Source organism: Bos grunniens, chromosome 22, assembly GCF_055505025.1.
Source record: "Bos grunniens cultivar Pamir isolate PY7600 chromosome 22, Bosgru_T2T1.0, whole genome shotgun sequence".
NCBI classification, from domain to species: Eukaryota; Metazoa; Chordata; class Mammalia; order Artiodactyla; family Bovidae; genus Bos; species Bos grunniens.
In genome coordinates, this window is record NC_141186.1 from 37,895,457 (window position 1) to 37,915,422 (window position 19,966).

Here is a 19,966-nt window from a genome sequence, read left to right on the forward strand (position 1 = left end):
TGGCTAACTGTCTTTTCCAATACCAGCCACTTGGAGTCTTAAGCAGGGAGACCATATCTTATTCAGCTTGGTGCTCACTCTGGTGCCTACTCTGGGGCCTCATCCAGAAAAGAAAACTCAAAGGACCTTTTTATGATTACAGAAAAGATTCCTTGGGGGAAAATGGTGGGATTTGTGATCGTGAAGGTGTGACTTCGAACAACGGCAGCCCAGCCCAACAGAAAGCCCTGCAGGTTCCAAGCTGGCCTGTGCCTCCGGCCCTGCTGCTCCCACAGCCTTACTCTGGGGTCATCTTCACCTCTGAACTCTCTCCTGCTTGCACCCTCTTCCCACAGTCTGCCCTAGCGAGAGAGATGGTCCTGGGTTCTTCCCTTACAGAAGCCTTCCAGTGCCCCCAGGCAGCTTCCTCCTCGGGCCTACAAGCCTGTACAAGAACAAGGGCCCCACCCAGAAGGCTGACTCCCGTGTCTCTACCTCCCTCACTAACTTTACGAGCCTTCTGCAGGTCTGCGCACTGGCGCTCCCCTCTGTCGCACACTTTTATTCCAGATCCCTGCATGGGTGACCCCCTCTCATCGCTTAGGGCTCGGGTCACCAGGATCACCGCCTTAGAGGCCTTGCTTAAACAGAAAGACCCTGTTGCTATTCTCTGTCTCAAGTCTATGTTTGTAGCTGTGAGGACAACAATGAAACAACTTGCAGTTATTAAAAAAAAAAAAAAAAAAAACGTCCAGTTTTGCCTTTCTCTCCAGCGAGATTTTGAACCCCGTGGAGGCAGAAATGATAACCACATCCCCATGCCTGAAACAAGGTGAGCACTCAAATACTTCTGAGTTGCTACTGACTCTAACTGGGTATAAAATTAAACTTTATGATCAGAATTTTTTTTTTTTTTTTTTTTTTTTTACCAGTATGACAATGCAAAACAACCTTATTTGGAGTCTCCCATGATTGACACCCAGTTAACAACAGGCCTGGAGTCTCACAGCCCAGGGAAGGCTCAGAGGTTCGTGAAACCCCTGAAGTCACAATGCCTCATTTTAAGTACATGCACATTTTGATGGGGGAAGACAGCATAGTTCCACCATATTCACAAATTAGAACATCAGACAGATTTAGAACTACTGAACTTGGACATTTCAAAATCACATTTCTTTTAAAAACAGCCATGTCTCTATACTCTGTATCTATATATAATTTTACCATCCACTAAATTCACAACCATGGTATCTAGAAGAAAACAAATATTTTACTCCACTGATGCAGTATTTCAATAAAGATTTTATGAAATATGTTTTTCCCCTAATTTTAATAAAAATCAGAAAAATGCACATTCCTTTCAAGAAAATTCAGTAAACACCTAACATCTGATAGGCATTAACCCATTCAATGAATTAAAAACCTACTTCCTGACAGAGGGGAGGAGTAGTATACCCCACCCTTGCTGTCACAGCTTAATCCTGCTCTACCTTTTTACCCTCTAATAATGATTTTTAAATGGTTAAGCACTTACCGTAATGTGATTGAAATGCCTGTGGTTTGACAACCTGATTACAGTCGTTACACACCACCAAGTAGAAATCATCGTGGGCTGGACAGAGACCAAATATTGGCATGTCTGCAATAAAGACAGAGAGCATCACTCACTCACGTGGTTCTCATTAATAGGAAACCATCTGGGGTGGTGATATTCCTAAAAAAGCTGCCTTATGATAAAGTGCACAGGATAAAAGTTATTCCAGTTTAAAAGTAACTGATGTGATGCACCATGACTGTGAAGAGAGAAATCAAATCAGGCTTACAGAAACACCATTATAAAGGGTTAGAATAAAATGCACAAGAAATCATTAGTATGAGGTAAAACAGACCAATGTATTAAAATACGATCCATGAATCCCCTCACACAATAAAGCAACTTCAGGAGAAGTCTAATAAGGGTTATGAGGAAGACTCTGTAACCACAGAAAATGTCTAGGAATTCACAAAGCAGTACCATCTAATGGTTTTATTTAACTATGCATTCTATTCCAGCCATCAAGTCTTTGAGTTCTATGGAACAGTTAATAAAGGAAGTAGAGGTTTCCCTTAGAGGAAAATTGCTGGTTTCGTCAATATGTAATACAAAGAAAACTATTTTCATACTTTTTTTTTCTGGTCACAACTAACCTCCAGTCCTTTTGTTTACATACTGATGCCACTGGAGAGAAAGAACTTCAGTACAAGCATAACACTGCAAACATTAATCTCAGTTCAGTTACTGGAACAGGGCAAAATACAAGTTGGATTTTTTTATAGTGAGAACTTAAACATAAAACTAGTCTACCTGCATATATATGTAAATTGAAAGTACACTAATTGATACTTGATAACACACGGTTAACCAAAAAATCCTAACTGCGGACAATTAATAAAAATTGCAACAACCAAGGGAACAGAGCGAACATTTCAAATCCAGAATCTTAACTCTTTTAAATATTTCAGAATTGGTATTTTACACTAGATGCACTACTTAGAATATCTGCAATGAATGGATAATTAGCACATTTCAATTGGGCAAATTTTCTAGTAGACCAAATACCAAGTTTAAAGGGAGGGAAAAGATCTAAAAAGCTGATTAGCATCTGCTTTCTTTCCTGTAAGATTTAATTTCAGCCTTTTCCACCCTGGGTGAACTGGGTGGTTTTAAAGGAAACAGAAAATGCCCTGAGGTGATGTAAAGTGATGATAATCTCTAAAATATCAAATTCCTGATCTAATATCTTCACCTGGCTATAGCTCAGATTTTCTTAGACAGTTTCTATTTGCACTGAACTACACAGATAGCCTTTGAATCTGAAACATACCAGGGAGGGACATGATTCTGGGATGCAGGAGCAGCACCAAACACGTTCTTCGTGCTATGATCTCATTTTACCCTTGCAATTACTAAGGCAGATACCATTATAACCCTGCTGTGGAGAGGAGGACACTGATTCATAGAAAGGTGAATACTTTGTCTAAGTCAATACCTGAGATTTCATTCTGACTCATAACAGTGGCTTGAATTTGGTCCCTTTAAGACCAGAGGAATACGATTTCTAGAAATTCTTTCCAGATGCCAACTCCAATAAGTTGACTGTCAGGGCTGAACACCTTTGACCATATAAACTGAGAGAAGAACATAAGAAGGTTCTAACAGATTGCTGATTTCTGTGACTAAGCTTAACAATTTCATGACAAGAGCCAAACGGTGTGCTATTTTCCTCGAAAGCAAGCCCACACTGAGTTAAAAATAGCGCACGTGGGAGAGGGGAGAGGTGAAATCCATGCAGTGATCCACATGTAATAAGCTACTTTCCATGGCTACATTTGACATGACATTTCATTAAAAAAAAAAATTAGACTAGTAGTTTACCTTAGGTTCCATATACCCCTAGGTTAAATGACTCTGATTCAGGACAATTAAGATGGAAAAGCTGAATTACAGAAATGGCATAACATTCATAACTTACAGCTAAGAAATATGAAATGTCTATAAATATAAAATCAATAGTTTCATTAATGAAATCAACTTAATTAGTTTTATTAATTAAACAGTAGCTAAAGCATTAAATTAAGTGATCTCGCCCACACTGGTGCTCTGTGATGACCTAAAGGGATGAGATGGTGGGGGTAGGGGGTGGAAGGGAGGCTCTAGATGTGTATATATATATATATATAAAATTATGGCTGATTTGCACTGTTGCATGGCAGAAACCAACACAGCAATGTAAAGCAATTATCCTCCAATTAAAAAAAATAAGTGATTTCAGTTGAGACTGAATTCAGTTTAGACTTGGGCCTCTGCGATGTGCCTGGTTTGCGTGGTGCCTCACAGCACTCTATGTCAAGCTATGTGCATACGATAATGTCACTTTGCCAGAGAAGCAGATACTGCTGGGAATTAGCCCCCACCTCTTTATAAATAAGGCAATTGTAAAAAAAAAAAAAAAAAAAAATACAAAAACTGTATCCATCCTTTCAAATAATAAGAATGTGACTGGCCACAATGAGGCTTATGTAGAAAACTGCTCTTTTTCTGTTCTGATTCCTTTCATCCTTTTGTGAGACTCGGAAACACTAATAAAACTAAGAGAGTAAGGGGTCATCCTGTGAGCACCAGGAATCTATACTTCTGCAAAAAGTTCAATTTCTTCAATAACTTACAATTTTTTGCAACTGATGATGACAATAATGATGATAATCATATGGAATTTACTGAGAGACTACTATGTGGTAAGTTCTGAACTAAGCACTTTTTATAAGGTGTATCCTACAATAGGAGCCTAATTTTACTAATGGAGACAAGAACATGTGTAGTGTCACCCAGCAAGAAAGTACAACCAGGACTCAAACTTAGGTTTGCACCATCTCTGAAATCAGTTCTTCAGCTCTTAGTAGCACATCACATCTCCCTAAAAAGCCAGCATGTGTACACATGTGCACTCACACAATCCCCGTGGAAATGATGGTACACTGAAGTACACTTCATGCTACCCTATGAAACCAAGTTCCTGTGAGAAGAACCCAAAGCAACTTGACTTTTGAACCTAAAGCAACTTGAATTTTAGCTTTCTAAATTCTTCCAGATATCCATATTTAGACGTAAACTAGGAGATACAAAATAATTTAAATGTCTTCTTCAGGGGGAAAAAAAGGAGTTCTATATCCTTTTTCTGCACTGAGACATTCCAGAGGCCTTAGCAACAGGAACAGCGTGTGGAATGTTGTGGTAACAGAGAAAATGAAATAATTTTTGTGAGAAACAGTTTCCCAATACTTTTAAAGTGTAAGTTCACAATCAGCCATCTATAAGTTAACATATGGAACTTGCCCAAATGCAAGAAGGAAAAAAAAAAAAAGCTTCATTTATGACAGAAATCTAGAAAGAGTTCCTATCAAGCTAAACTGAGTTCCTATTGAGTTAAAAAAAAAAAAAAGTTTACAAAACAGTCTTTAAATACACAAGTTAAATCATTATATGAAATACAATAAAAAGTTTTAAAACCGTACTTGATCCCATGGACTCTGACCTAATTTGAAAGAATGGATTTTATTGTGTGTAGGTCCGAAATTTTTCTCAGAATTCAGGTCATCCCAACCTTCCAATTAGTGAGTGGCCCGGCACCCACATCTAGGCCATCATGTATCAACCCTTGGAGACCCCAGGCCAGCAAAGCAGGAAGGACTGGGTCCAGTTCCACGGACACGTGAGCAGAGCCTCCCCAGTTCTGTGCAGAATAACGGCCCTCTGACCAAAGCCAGTCCTGACCAGTTACTTCGGTGCTGCCGCCCTCCCTGGAGGACTGCGCTCAACGACCAAATGGACGCTGCAGCCAAACACTGCACCTTTGCAGTCCCCTGCGCGCCTCCCCTCTCCCACGCACCCGGACTTCCACATGCCAACAACGCCCACATTTCTGTCTCTAGCCCAGACGGCTCCTGAGCTCTGTCTAGACTCACATATATCCAACTGCCTCCCAGACACCGCCATCTGGATGCCTTTCATACATCTCCGATCAAACGAGCACGTCCAAGAGAGCAGTGCTTCCCACCCTGCCTGTCTCCCACCCCCCACCCCAAGATCATCCCCGTTTTGTGTCAATGACCCTTCTCATCTTCGGAAGCTACACCCCGGACATTGCCCCTGACGCCTCTTTCCCTCATATCACCAGCAGGTCCGGTCACTCTACTGCCGCTGGCCACTTCTCTCCCTTGTTTAGGCCCCACTGTAAAGCCTGCCCCCAGCACCTTTCCTGAGCACCGTGGAAGACATCTCCCATACGGCTGACAATCCCTTCCACATGGGTGCCTGAGTAAATCTGACACTCTCCAACAGATCATGTGACGACTGTTAAAATTTCCCAAGAAACTTCCACTCCTACGGAATAAAATCCCAGCCTTTACTATAACCCTCAAGGCATGGCCAGAGGTTTATCCTCCCCGCTCTCCACTCCCTGTCCCCTCAGCCCCTGGCCCTCTCTGCTCCAGGCACACTGACCTCCATTCTCTCCTTCTAAAGCTTTTTCTCTGCCAGGCGCTGCCCTTGCTCTTCACATGATGCCTGGTGCATTCTCACACATCAGAGCTCAGCCCAGCTGTCATCTCTTTACAGGGCTATCTCCAGCCCCTCCCCAACCACGCTCAGTCACAGGCCTTGTAAGCAGAGTGGCTAACAGTGTGGGCCACTCCCCAGCACTCTGAATCCAATGTGATCTTGGGAAAGTTCCCTAACCTCTCTGAACTTCAGTCTCTTCGTATGTCAAACAGTGATGATCATATTACCTATCACACCAGGTGCCTCCGAGGGTAGAAAGGCTTTAGAAGACCCCAGGAAGTGCTCACTCATGTCCCCCGCAGCCTGGGAGGTAGGAGTCATGCATCCTCACCATACTGCTCAGCCAACTAAGGCACCCAGACACTGAGATTTCACAAGCCAGTAAGTGGCAGAGTCAAGATCTGAACCCGGGTCTGCTGGGCCCCAAAGTCCAGACAGTTCCCAGTGTTCTCCCAGAAACAGCCAGAAGCTGCCTCCCCCATGTGCGCCCATTGTCGGTGCCCAAGGCCAGAGCCCTGTGACCTCTGCACACCAGTACAGAGCTCCAGACGGAGTTCCTGAGTTTCTACCCTCTTCAGCCTCCTCCACTCTGCCACCAAAGCCACCGACCTACAGAGTAATAAAGTTACTCCTCTCCTTGAACGCCTCTGCTGCCTCCCAAGTGGCCAAGTGGGACTGGAACCCTGACCTACTTCTCTATAAGCACGGGCCTCGCACCCTGAGTCCTCACAGCTCTCCAGGTGGAGTCAGCCTGCTCTAGACTCAAGGCTGTGCAGGTCTTCTCAGAACCTTCTTGTTCTCTGCAGTCCTATGTGGATACAACTGTGCCTGCAGCAAAGAAAGCTTTCCTCTCTTCTTTCTGGAATCCCCACTATTCAACAAGAGCTATGCTCATACTCACATCCCTCACGGTCTGTCACTCACTGATGAGGACTGTGAAGATAACGTGTACGTGGATGACTGTGTAGCTCTGTGTGACAGCAGACCCCTTGCCTTGCTTAGCAGATTCTGAGAAGTGCACTCTCACTGTGTGATGGTGAAGCAATGTCTGGCATCTGGAAATTTCCCACAGCTTCCAGTTGTTCTTTGGATAAAAACTAAGGTCCCTGACAAGGCTGGCGCCCTGCTCACGGCCTTTGTTCTGTCCCTGATGCACACCACGCTGTCTCCTGTCACAGCAGCATGGTGCCGGCTGTTCCCTCTGCTTGGACCCCGTTCCTCCAGATCCTCACCTGGCTGGTTGCTTCACTTCACTTGGTCTCAGCCTCAATGTCACATCCGTGGAGACTTGGCTGGTCAGGCCCCTGTCTGCTCTCACAGCCCTGCCTTTGCCTTGCCACACAGCACCGAGCCCCGTTTGTAACTACTCATCTAACTGTGAGAGCCTTAACCTCCTCCCACTAGACTAAGCTCCACATTTGTCTTGTTTTCTGCTCCAGTGACAGTGCTTAACAATGCCTAACCTGAAGGATGAGGGGTGAGGGTGTTAGTCACTTAGTTGTGTCCAACTCTTTGCAACCCCATGGACTGCAGTCCACCAGGCTCCTCTGTCCATGGAATTTTCCAGGCAAGAATACTGGAGTGGGTAGCCATTCCCTTCTCCAAGGGATCTTCCCAACGCAGGGACTAAACCCGGGTCTCCTACATTGCAGGTAGATTCTTTAACATCTGAGCCATGAATTCCAAACAACTAATGCATGCACTAACATTATGGGTGGACAGTAACTAAGTATTAGATGAAGTCTCTGTGGTGCCACCGAAGTCCAGGATATAACTGCCCCTTTATGTCACATAATGTCACACAGTCACCCACTAGAACGGGGTGTCCACTCAGTAAGACAAAAGTTCAAGGGTGAGAAAGCTTCCCGTGAACACATGATCCTATTTCTAGGGCTACTTTCTGGTAGAATTTTGTGTTTCAGGGTCTGATTCTCAAATACGCACACTGGCAAATTCTCTTTTGCTAGCGTGTGCAGCGCAGTAACTCCAAGCAGTTCTGGAGTCAGACAACTGAGATCAAACCCCTATTCTTTCTCTTAGTAGCTATGTGAACACCATTAAATTATTAACCTCTCTGAACTTCACTTTCCTTATCTGTAAAACAGAGTTAACAGGACCTACATTTCACAGTATTATGGTGAGGATGAAATGAACTAATCCGTGGAGAGCATTCCGTGCTGAACACATAGTGAACACTCAGCAAAATAAACAAAAACTCACAACATCACACACACTAAAGGTTCTGCTGCAAGAGCCCCAGTGCTCACTGATGAAACTCTAAGGAGATTGATATACACACCAAATGGCAACTATTTTACAATGTGAGCTTAACTCTCCAGGGGTCTCAGCCCCTGCTGCTCCACCTTATAAGCAATGAGAGGCAGGGGAGAGGTGGAAGAGACTTGCGGGTGCATCCCATGAAGAAGATCCAAGTCCAAGTCTTGGAGCTTAAGCTCTACCCTGAAAGCATGGAAGAAGCCACAGTTTTAAGGAGGGAAGCCACATGATACAAAAGGTCATTCTGGCATAAGTGTGGATCGACCAAGGTAAGTATGTAGGAGGGCGATCCCCAAGGGCTGATGTAAAAATCAGAGCAAGACAGGAAGTAGTGATGAAGATGGGAGAGAGGAGACTGAAGACATGCTCTGGAGAACTCTACGAAGAGCCGGGGAGGGAGACCAGGCCATCCAAGGGGTAAGGCAGAGTGGAAGAAACCAAAGATGGGCTGCAGTCTGTTCCCCGCTCACTGCAGCTACTGTGGCTGCACGGATGGTGGGAGACACAGATGGGAAAACTCAGCCTGCTAAGGGAACAGAGCTTGGCAGTTAAAGGCACAGCTGTTAGAACCACACTGACTGCATTCAAATTCCAGCCTCGTCACACGGTAGCCTTTACCTCCATTTCCGCATCTATAAATGGGAAAAGAAAGAGCACCTATCTAACAGGTTGTAGGAAGAACTAATGAACAGATGTAAGATGCTTGGAACAACGCAAAGTACTTTGTAAACATGAGCCATTTTTTATCATCTTCCAATAACTGTCTTCTGGTCTTTGATCTAAATAGTGGCTGTTCTCCCCTCTGCCTATTCCAACTCCCCAACCATACACATACAGTAAGCAGTGATGCTTTTAAATCACAAACATCACCTACTCAGACTAAACCCTTTAATAGTTTACTATGTAAACTACTCCAACGTAGTCAGAAGGAAAATCAATACGTAGAAGGCCCAGCCTGATCTCTGCAACCATAAGACACGGTCACTCCTCATCCACACCAGAATTCTATCTCCTCGACAGTTATACCCAAAGGCCAAGTACTTTCCCACCTCATGGCCTTGGCTAATTCTGTTCCCTCTGTACAGAATGCTTTGCCTGGCTGGCTTATATTCCATTAAGAGACATTCCCTGACCACCCAATTTAAAGCAGGACCCTATCTCTTCAGACATTTCTCTCTCTTCACTCATTAGTGATTTATAATTTGTGTTTGGGCTATAACCCTAAGATATAAATCCCCAGAGGCAGTGGCCGCGTCTGCATGTCACAATGCCTGGCACACACTAGGTTCTCAACTAAAGAATTTCAGAAAAGCCTTTGGATTGAACTTCCTGGGTTCAAACTCCCATGCTATTACTCGCTAGGAGTATGAACTTGGGCAAGTCCTCGGCTTCAGGACCCTCATTTGTAAAATGGGGATGACAGTAGTAGCTACCTTAATGGGTAGTTGCGAGGATGAAATGAGTTAGCATACACAAGGTTCTGAGAACCATGTCTGGCACACAGCATGTGCTGTGCTGTGTGCTTAGATGCTCAGTCGTGTCTGACTCTTTGTGACCCTATGAACTGTAGCCTGCCAGGCTCCTCTGTCCATGGGGATTCTCCAAGCAAGAATATTGGAGTGGGTAGCCTATCCCTTCTCCAGGGAATCTTCCTAACCCAGGAATCAAACCGGGGTCTCCTGCATTGCAGGTGGATTCTTTACCATCTTACCTCTTATGATTATGAATATTTCCATTTTTACTGTCAGTGGGTTACATTGGCCATGGTTTCTAAACTTTGCTGGTCTACGGCTACCATCTTTTGTACACTCATTGTATTAAGTACTCACTGGATGTTAGGTATCATGGCAAATACTCTACATACATCATTCATTCATGTACCGAATGTCTACTATGCTTAGACGTGATTCAAGGTTCTGGGTACACATCAGTGAACAAAAAATCACAACAGCAACGGCACCTGAGAAGCAGTACGTACAACAAAAATAACAAGAGTCTAATTACCAAGCACTTCCTATGTTCCAGATACAGTGCTGAGTATTATTAGCTCACTTCCTCTTCACAATACCACCCACCTTACAGGGTCACTATCTGCACTTTACAGATGAAGCAAGTGAGGAACAAGATTATCCGCCTTAAGTCACAGAGCCAGTATTTGGAGGAGCTGAGAGCTGAAGGTAGGCTACTTTCAAGTACGTGCTCTCCACCACCTCACAAGATCCTCAGCACTGCCCAGGGCCATCCCCGTCTCCCACCTTGTCCAATCAGAGTCAACAAGACATCCTATCGCACATCAGACTTCTCATGTTACCTCTGAACTGTCTGATTCTCTGCTACGCAATGGTTTCCTTAGATACTAGGATTTTCAGCTCCATTAGTGTCTGAAACACTTCTAAGTAACCTGATGGATTGACTTGGAAGGCTGGTCTGCACATAATTGAGCTTTTATTATGTTCAATTTCAAATTTATTTCAAATGGTAACTATCAATTCTGGATAATCAAAAGGAATGTCAGTGATATGATAAAAAAGTTTTGAATTGCTGTGACATGAGCTTTAACATCTTAACTGCACACAAATAAAACAGAATTTTATTTCTACCTTCTATACAAACTTCTCCCAAATTCATATTCTCTGTTCTGAGAGGGGATCTGCACCTTCTTTTGACCATAAGACATTAAATGACAGAACCAATCAGACACACACACACAAAAAGGTCAGTTGACAACCTGCCAAAATGTAAAGCAACCAACCAAAGACCAAAAGACCAAAAAGCTAGGAGAAAACAGTTCTAATAGTTATTAATCCCTGGCTAAAAGTGGCCAGCCTTACAGTGACCTTCCATAGGTAAGCTGTAAGTGCTGCTTTTGTCACTACTTGTACTGCAAATGAGATACAGGACCTGGCAAAGAAGAGAGGAAGCAAATATCAAAATCCTAGGGGATCTGGGTTAGGGAAGGCCAGGCAGGGCTATAGAGGGGACATACATGACAGGTCGCCTCATGGGTACCTTTAGCTCCTCAAAATGTTGCCAACAAATTCTAACTTTTCAATCAGAAACCAAACCTGAAATGTGTCCTAAATCTAGAAGCACCTTCCAAAACCCTTAGGGAATCTTTACTGCATGACTATCCTTCAGCTAAGCTTGTAGACTATAAAAAAATATGGGCTGTAAGAGAGTTTTCCACTTAGTTGGTATAACCTCAAGAGAGGTACTTACCTCTAGAATGCACTTCCTGTATTTGAAAATCAGTGAAAACAATGATATCTATGTCAGGAGATTTTTGGATTGAATGAGATAACCCATGTATAATGCTTAGTTCTAAATCTGTCTCAACATAGTAAGCAGAGTGTATGTAAGGACTTAATAAAGAGTAGTGTCAATATCATCATTATTATTACTGTTAACGTTACAGTTATAAACTCATGATTTCTTTTCTTCAAAAGGCAGTCAATATAGCAACGCAACATCTGCCAAATATCTTCTATGCAGAAAACCCAAACCCACAACTCTTCACATAACTAAAAACAGCATTAACTATGGAATGCTATTACCTACTAACCTAGCTGCCTGTTTTCAAGTGGTTAGCTTTATATAGACCATAGCCTAACCCGGAAAACCAACCTCAACAAATTTAAAAGAAATTGAAATCATACAAAGTATGTTCTCTGACCACATGGAATTGAATTAGAAGCCAGTAACAGAAAGATACTAGAAAATTTACAGAAATAAGACCCTTCAAATAATCCATAACCAAACAATGTAACCTGTGATATTAACAGGCTAAAGAAGAAAAACAAACAAACCATACTATCATAATAGTTGATGCAGAAAAAATACGCATGATTTAAAAAAAAAAATTCAGAGACCCAAGAATAGAGGAAGTTTCCTTAACTTGATAATGAACATTTACAAAAACCCCTACAACTAACTAACATCACACTTAAAGGAGAAAGGCTGCATGCTTTCCTCCTAAGGTCAGAAACAAGGCAAGGATACCCTCTCTCTCAACAAAGCACTTAAGTTTTTGCCAGAGCAATCAGCCAAGAAAAGGAAACAAAAGTCATCCAGATTCAAAAGGGAGAAATATAACTTTCTGCATATGCAGAAGACTTGACGGTCTTATGCAGAAAACCACAAAAGTCTACCAAAAAACCTCCCAGAATTTACCAGTTTAGCAACATCAGAGGACACAAAATTTCTTAGTCTATTTGGGCTGCTTTAATAAAATAACGTAGTTTGGGTGGCTTACAAACAACAAACATTTATTTCTCAACAGTCCTGGGAGCTGGGAAATCTAAGATGAAGGCACCAGTGCATTGAGTGTCTGGTGAAAGCCTGCTTTCTGGTTCTGAGTCCTCTGTTCACTGTGTCCTCCACATAGAGGAAGAGGTGCTGGAGCTCTCTGAAGCCTCCTTTACAAGGGCACTAATGTCATTCATGAGAGCTCTACCCTCATGACCTAACTACTTCCCCAAAGGCCTCATCCCTCCAAAAATCATCACACTGGGGGTTAGATTTCAACACATGATTTTGTGTGTGGAGGCGGGGTGGAAGGGGGAACGGGACTCAGACATTCAATCTGCGCACAAGATCAACATAAAAAAACAACTTTATTTCTATATATTTGCAATGAACACATGAAAACCAAAATCAAATGGCTAGCCTTCAGCTGGCATGTTAAGCAAGTTATTTGCTTTATGGCATAGCTGAGTGTTATCCAACAGCCATGTGGCTATGATGAAATCTATATCTTTCATAACTTCCTTAAAAGGGATGTTATAATTATCTCATATTTGTAAAGTCTCTAAATATCTTACCAAAAGCATGCCTCAGAAGATGCCTCAGAAGATTTGATTCAAAAAGCATGCCTCAGAAGATGCAGAACTCTATGCAGAACAGAAAGCTAAAACGTTAATAACTGTCTTGAGTTTGTTTCAGATTCTTCAAGTCAGAGGGAAGACGCTCCTCAGATCTTCTATACTAATGGTCACAATGAAAAGAAAGGTACACTCAACTCTATATTCCTCCTCAATATAAAACCTCACTACTTAAAATACAACGGTTTCTGTATCATTGAGAACCTGGTTAGAATTAGAGAATTTCAGGACCCAATCCAGACCCAGAAAATCAGAATTCGCATTTTATCAAGATTCCCAAGTGACTTACATACATGTTTGACAAGTGTAGAAAACAAAACATCATTTAATCTGGACTGAAACTTGAAAACTGTGACCAAACTGGAGAAATTATTCATATATTATCCAGACTCTTTCCAAGTCATCCATCTATTAAAGGCATATTGAACATTTTTGCTTAACTATAATTAGTATTTGCACATTACAGAATATAATAAATACACACTGTATAATGTATGGGCTTCCCTGGTAGCTCAGCTGGTAAAGAATCTGCCTGCAAAGCAGGAGACCCCGGTTCAATTCCTGGGTTGGGAAGATCCGCTGGAGAAGGGATAGGCTACCCACTCCAGTATTCTTGGGCTTCCCAAGTATAATGTATACTGAGTTAATCAGTCTGTAGTTTCCAGTTACTGTGATGTCTTTGGTTTTGGTACTGGCCTTATAGAATGAATTGAGAAGAGTTCTCTTTTCAAACATTTCTATAGGAAAATGTGTGCAGAGTGAGTGCTAATGGTTTTATCAAAATTCACCAGTGAAGCCATCTGGGCCTGAGCTTGTGTGCATAGGCGGGCAGGGGGTGGGGAAATCTTACACTTACTAATGCAAATTCATGTACTAGGTCTATTCAAATTTTCTAATACTTCTTGAGTCATTTTTGATAGTTTGACCGTATTTTCTACAAATTTATCTGTTTCGCCTAGTAAATTCAATGTGCTGGCATAGAGTCATTCACAGTATCCCTTTATAACTGTATCTGTGTCAGGAGGGTAGTGACATTACATATTTAATTCCTGATTTTAATAATATGAGTAATATGGTGAGATCTACCTACAAGTTTGTCAATTTTATCATAATCAAAGTACTCTAATCTTGCCAAAATACTAACCTTTGGTTTCAGTGCTTTTTATCCTTTTTTTCCTATTGTCTAGTTCACATATAATAATTCATTGTCTTCTTTGCTCTGCTTGCTTTGTGCTTATTCTTTTTCTAGTTTCTTAGGAAGGAAGGTTCTTATTTCTTAATACAGAAAAAAAAAATTTATACAGCTATAAATTTTCCCTTAAGTAATGCTTCAATCACAGTATGTCAGTTCTGGTAGGCTGTGTTTCATTTTCATTAATTTCGAAGTACAATTTCTCTTGTGATTTCTTCCTCGACCCACTTTATTTAAGAATGTGGTGTTTAATTTTCACATGCTTGTGAACTTACCAAATTTCCTTTGGTTTTTAATTTCTGATTTTCTCCATTGTGGTTAGAGAATGCTGTACGATTTCAATTCTTTTACAATTATTTAGGTTTATTCTATTGTGGCCTAACATATGATCCTGAGAATATTCCATTTGCACTTGAAAAGAATGCTAATGGACTACTTCCAAAAGAATGCTGGTTGTGTCTAACTGGTTTATGTTTTTCAAACCTTTCACATCCATATTGCTCTTCTGCCTAGCTGTTGTATCCAGGCTTTAAAGTGAGTTACTGAAATCTCCAATTATTACTATTAAATTGTCCTTTTTTTCCTTTCACAGTGTAAGTTTTTTGCTTCATATATTTCAAAGCTTTGCTAGGCACATGCATCTCTGTAATTGCTATTTCTTCCAGATGAATTGACTCATTCATGATTATAAGATATCCTATTTTTAATGACTTTATTAAAAAACATCTATTTTGTCTAATATTTGTAGAGCGAGGCTAGCTCTCTTTGACTACTATTTCTTTGTATATTTTCTACTTACAATATATTTCCAACTTTGAATCTGAACTATGCCTCCTGTTCATAGCGTATCACCAAATCATGATTTTTTTAAATCCATCTGACAGTTTCTGCCTGCTGAGTAGTGTTCAGTCTATTCACATTTAATGCAATTACTGATAAGGTAGGATTTAAGTCTATGACTTTGCTATTTGTTTAATACACGTCTTTTTTTGTTGTTGTTCCCCTATTTGTCACTACATCCTTTTGTTTGAATTGATAGATTCTAATATAAATGCTGAGCTGGAAGAAGCACAAGCTGGAATCAAGATTGCAGGGAGAAATACCAATCACCTCAGATATGCAGATGACACCACCCTTATGGCAGAAAGTGAAGAGGAACTCAAAAGCCTCTTGATGAAAGTCAAAGAGGAGAGTGAAAAAGTTGGCTTAAAGCTCAACATTCAGAAAACGAAGATCATGGCATCTGGTCCCATCACTTCATGGACAATAGATGGGGAAAAGTGGAAACAGTGTCAGACTTTATTTTTCTGGGCTCCAAAATCACAGCAGATGGTGATTGCAGCCATGAAATTAAAAGATGCTTACTCCTTGAAAGGAAAGTTATAACCAACCTAGATAGCATATTCGAAAGCAGAGACATTACTTTGCCAACAAAGGTTCGTCTAGTCAAGGCTATGGTTTTTCCAGTAGTCATGTATGGATGTGAGAGTTGGACTGTGAAGAAGGCCGAGTGCCAAAGAACTGATGCTTTTGAACTGTGGTGATGGAGAATACTCTTGAGAGTCCCTTGGACTGCAAGGAGATCCAACCAGTCCACCCTAAAGGAGATCAGTCCTGGGTGTTCTTTGGAAAGACTGATGCTGAAGCTGAAACTCCAGTACTTTGGCCACCTCATGCGAAGAGTTGACTCACTCGAAAAGACTCCGATGCTGGGAGGGATTGGGGGCAGGAGGAGAAGGGGACAACCGAGGATGACATGGCTGGATGGCATCATCGACTCGATGGACGTGAGTTTGAGTGAACTCCGGGAGTTGGTGATGGACAGGGAGGTCTGGCGTGCTGCGATTCATGGGGTCGCAAAGAGTCGGACACAACTGAGTGACTGAACTGAACTGAATATACTTTTTTTAACTTCCCTTCTTCTCTTTTACTATCTTCTACCTAAGTTATTTTCTTAGTAGTTCTCCTGGGGATTACAATTAACATCTTAACTTCAGATAATGTACTTTGAATAAAATCAACTTAATTTCAACAGAATTTTATTAATACTCTGCTTAGACAGGGCTCCACTTTGTGCTCCCCCAAAACCATCCCCAACATATAGGCAGTATTTTGCCATTTCTCGGACTATCTTGTAATTTTTGGTTGAAAACTAGACAATATAGATAATATAATGTGGCATTCCACAAATAAGATCCACCTTCCTTTTTGGTTTGTTTATTGATTTACCTGGTCTAATTGTGTAAAGTCTGTATTCTTTGTTATGTGTGAGCTTAGTTAGCTAAGTATTGCACAGGGAGTTCCTTAAATATTTTGAACCAGTGAGTCTCCCAGGCTTTGCCAAGTGGCTCTGGGCATATGCTGGGACATCTTCAATGCTCTAGCAATAATGTAGACCTCTACCTTAGGCTTCATTTCCTGCTTGTATAGAAACTCAAAATCAGCCAGAGGTGAGAGATTAAGGTTTTCTCAGGTCATTCCTGGACATGCAGATAACCCTATACATGCATGCTGTTTTCTTCTCTTTTTTAAATTGAAGCATAGTTGATTTAATACACATGGTTTTCTAGATTCTCAGGAATCTTGAAAATGTTGGGGCCCTTCAAAACCCTCAGTTGACATCTCATTTAGTTTTTTGGTCAGACTCAACTTATATCACTGCCTTAGACAACTGCAATGTACAATGATTGCTACTTTAAAAAAAAAAAAACAACAACAACAACAAATGCCCTAGGGATAGGGTACAGAATGAGCTCTGATACAGACAAATTGTGAGAATGGAGCTTTTTAGGGACCCACTAGAAAGTTCAAACAGTGACAATTTTCTGGGCACAAAGCTTTAGGGAAGCTTCAAACCTATTTTTTCCAGTCTAATAGGTTCTAAACTACTGGTTTTCACAGCTACCACAGTTGTGAGGTTTACAGGTTTTCAAAGTTACTGTGGAGCTCGGCATGGTATGGTGTGTGGCAGCATTAAAATAGAGTTAGGTAAAATACCTCAGAGTTTGCCTGTATTTACAGAGATTTAGTTCTTTGTTTTGTATAAATGCTCACTAGATCCTGCAAGCCTTTAATTTTTAGAATTCTGAAAAAGTTAATTTTGTCAATTCTTGCCAGTGTTCCCACTATTTTTATAGAAGAAAAGATTTTGGGAAGTCCTGGAAATATTCTCTGGAATGGAGGATAACATTATCAGACTTATTATTTTCAACCCTACTCAAAGACTGCAGAACAGAAGGGAAGTTCAGGCTTCAAAAGTGAGAGGGCCAGTCATTTGCATTTGCAATAGTACAGGTAAGAGATCTGGGCACCTTGGACCTGGAGATCACAGTAAGATGGCACAGAAATGATTCACAGATATTTAGAAGGAACTGCTGACATGACTTGGTAATGACCTGGATACAAGGGTGGTGCAGTGAATGATGCCAAGCTTCCTGTCTTGTAGAACAGGATGGATGGGTGGGACCAGTCTCTGAGACTGGAAGAGGGCCAGGTTTGAGAATGAGGAACATACACTGGCAACATTTGAAATCCAGGTGCCTCTGAGATTTCCAAGAAGATAACAAGGAAGCCATCATCTTAAAGACTCTCCCCCAGTTTTAGAGAAATGTTTTATAAATCAACTCCTAAAACATTATTTCCTCTATATGAAGTGTGGGGGGGAAGGCAAGGCTTGTATACTAAATGCCAATAATTCAACGTCACCGAGGAATTAAAAATATGGCTCCAAGAATGGTAAGAGCCATGCACAAATGTCTGAAACTATTCATTGCTTATGTGCAAAGAAATTAAAGCTTCCCCAAAGGCAGCTTTATTTAAAGAGAAGCTACAATAAAAGTAAAGATAAATCTTGCCTGTGATTAAAAAGATTCTGTTGCCCTCTTGCACACATCATTTTACCGTTTTCATTGATGCCTGTGAAAACAAATCAATCAGATTCATTCATGCCTCCGCTCATTCCATAAATACTCAACTGCTTCCTATTTGACAGCACTTGGTCAGACCTAGGAGACAGCTGGGAATAGGTCAGACCAGGTCCCTGCAGTGTGAATTGGTGTTGGTCTCAACACCAACTTGTCAGAGTATCATAGTTTTTTTGTTCTGTAATCCTTTCTGTTAGGCCTCTCTTTCATGCGCGAAATTCACTTGTACAGCTGCTTTTTCTGGTCAGAATTGGGCAGGGTTAGATGTGTAAGGGAACCCTAGGGGAGGAAAGGGAAGGGTTGACTGCTGGTTAATTACTTCTACTCCTAATATCTGTTAATGTTACAACGGTCTGTTCTGTTTAAAACAGATGAGGTGCAGTTTGTTCCCACTGGGAAACATTAAAGTATTTCAAGTTTGTTTTGACTGTTAGCTCGTTTCTGACCTAATGGGCAACACTTTCACAGGAAAGTTTTATGCATTCTCTTATCTCAGTTTTGCTTCTTCAGACTTCATAGTTTCACTCCTTGTCCTTCCAGAGGAAACTGGTCAACATACCTGAACAAAGAACTCAAAGCTCACCTACCAAAACCATATGCAAACAGATGTGGTTGGCAGATAACACCCTGCGCGCAGCCACAGTTCAGAGTGATGCCTCGAGTTCAAAACCCATGTCTCCCCAGTTGTTTGTGTGTTTGGTTTCTAGAGCGCTTCCAAAGTAAAAGGTCAGGCAAATGTTCAAAATACAACATAATAACAATAGCTATCTTGTCACACGATTATGGAGAACTCACTAGACCAGACAGTGTGCCGAGGCTCTGCATGCTGTACACTGCATAATCCCCACAACAACCCAGGAGTATAGGTGCTATTATTAGCCCAAGTCTACACAGGAGGAAACATTTGTGTGGAAGGATTAAGTAACTGGCCCAAGATCACACAGTTGGCAAGAGGTGGGGCTGGGGTTAAAGGTTAAATCCAGTTGACTCCAGAGCACAGTCCCTAACCAGCAGGCAACGACATGTCACTGGTCACAGAGCTTCAGTTCTTGCTCCAACAGCTATGAACTGGGGGTCCTAGTAGAGTCACCTCTGAGGAAGACTAAATAAGAAACAAACAGAATCAGTCCTTACAGAACTGCTTATACCACGAGAACTGTTTCCTTTAAGACATTTGTCTGGGTTGTTCACATACAAATACATACTTTATACACACTACTACTTAAAATTCACCACTGTCTTATCAAATTCCAATTACTCTAAACTATGGTGAATTAAAGTTATAATGGAAATAATTTTAGTGGGCTGGGAGTGGAATTCAAATATGTTCAATTGAGGTAAAGTACATTCAACTGTATTTTTAAAAGACTAACATGACAATCCACGCTTTCTCCCTGCATTCAGCACATTAGGAAGCACTTTAGAAAACAAGGGGAAAGAAATATATGTGCTCATAAATGGAAACTCACAGAAAGTATAGTTTCCCACCCCCCAACTAAGCATCTGGTCTATTTTATTTGAGGTAACATATTTCTGTCCTCCCACATTTTAGAAAAACAGCCGACACACTGCCTTACTTACATCTACACTTATCAGTAATGACATGGCCGTATCTCTC

General features: G+C 41.4%; 1 protein-coding gene across 14 annotated transcripts in view; it reads right to left on the reverse strand.

Moving 5' to 3' along the window:
* Window positions 1-19,966, reverse strand: part of ATXN7 (ataxin 7) — a 131,502-nt gene that overhangs the window by 45,223 nt on the left and 66,313 nt on the right. For all 14 annotated transcript variants that reach the window (XM_086367042.1, XM_086367045.1, XM_086367043.1 and 11 more), the window contains one exon: window positions 1,514-1,618. In XM_086367042.1, coding sequence (XP_086223168.1) covers window positions 1,514-1,618 — 105 coding nt within the window. The remainder of the gene's footprint in view (window positions 1-1,513; window positions 1,619-19,966) is intronic.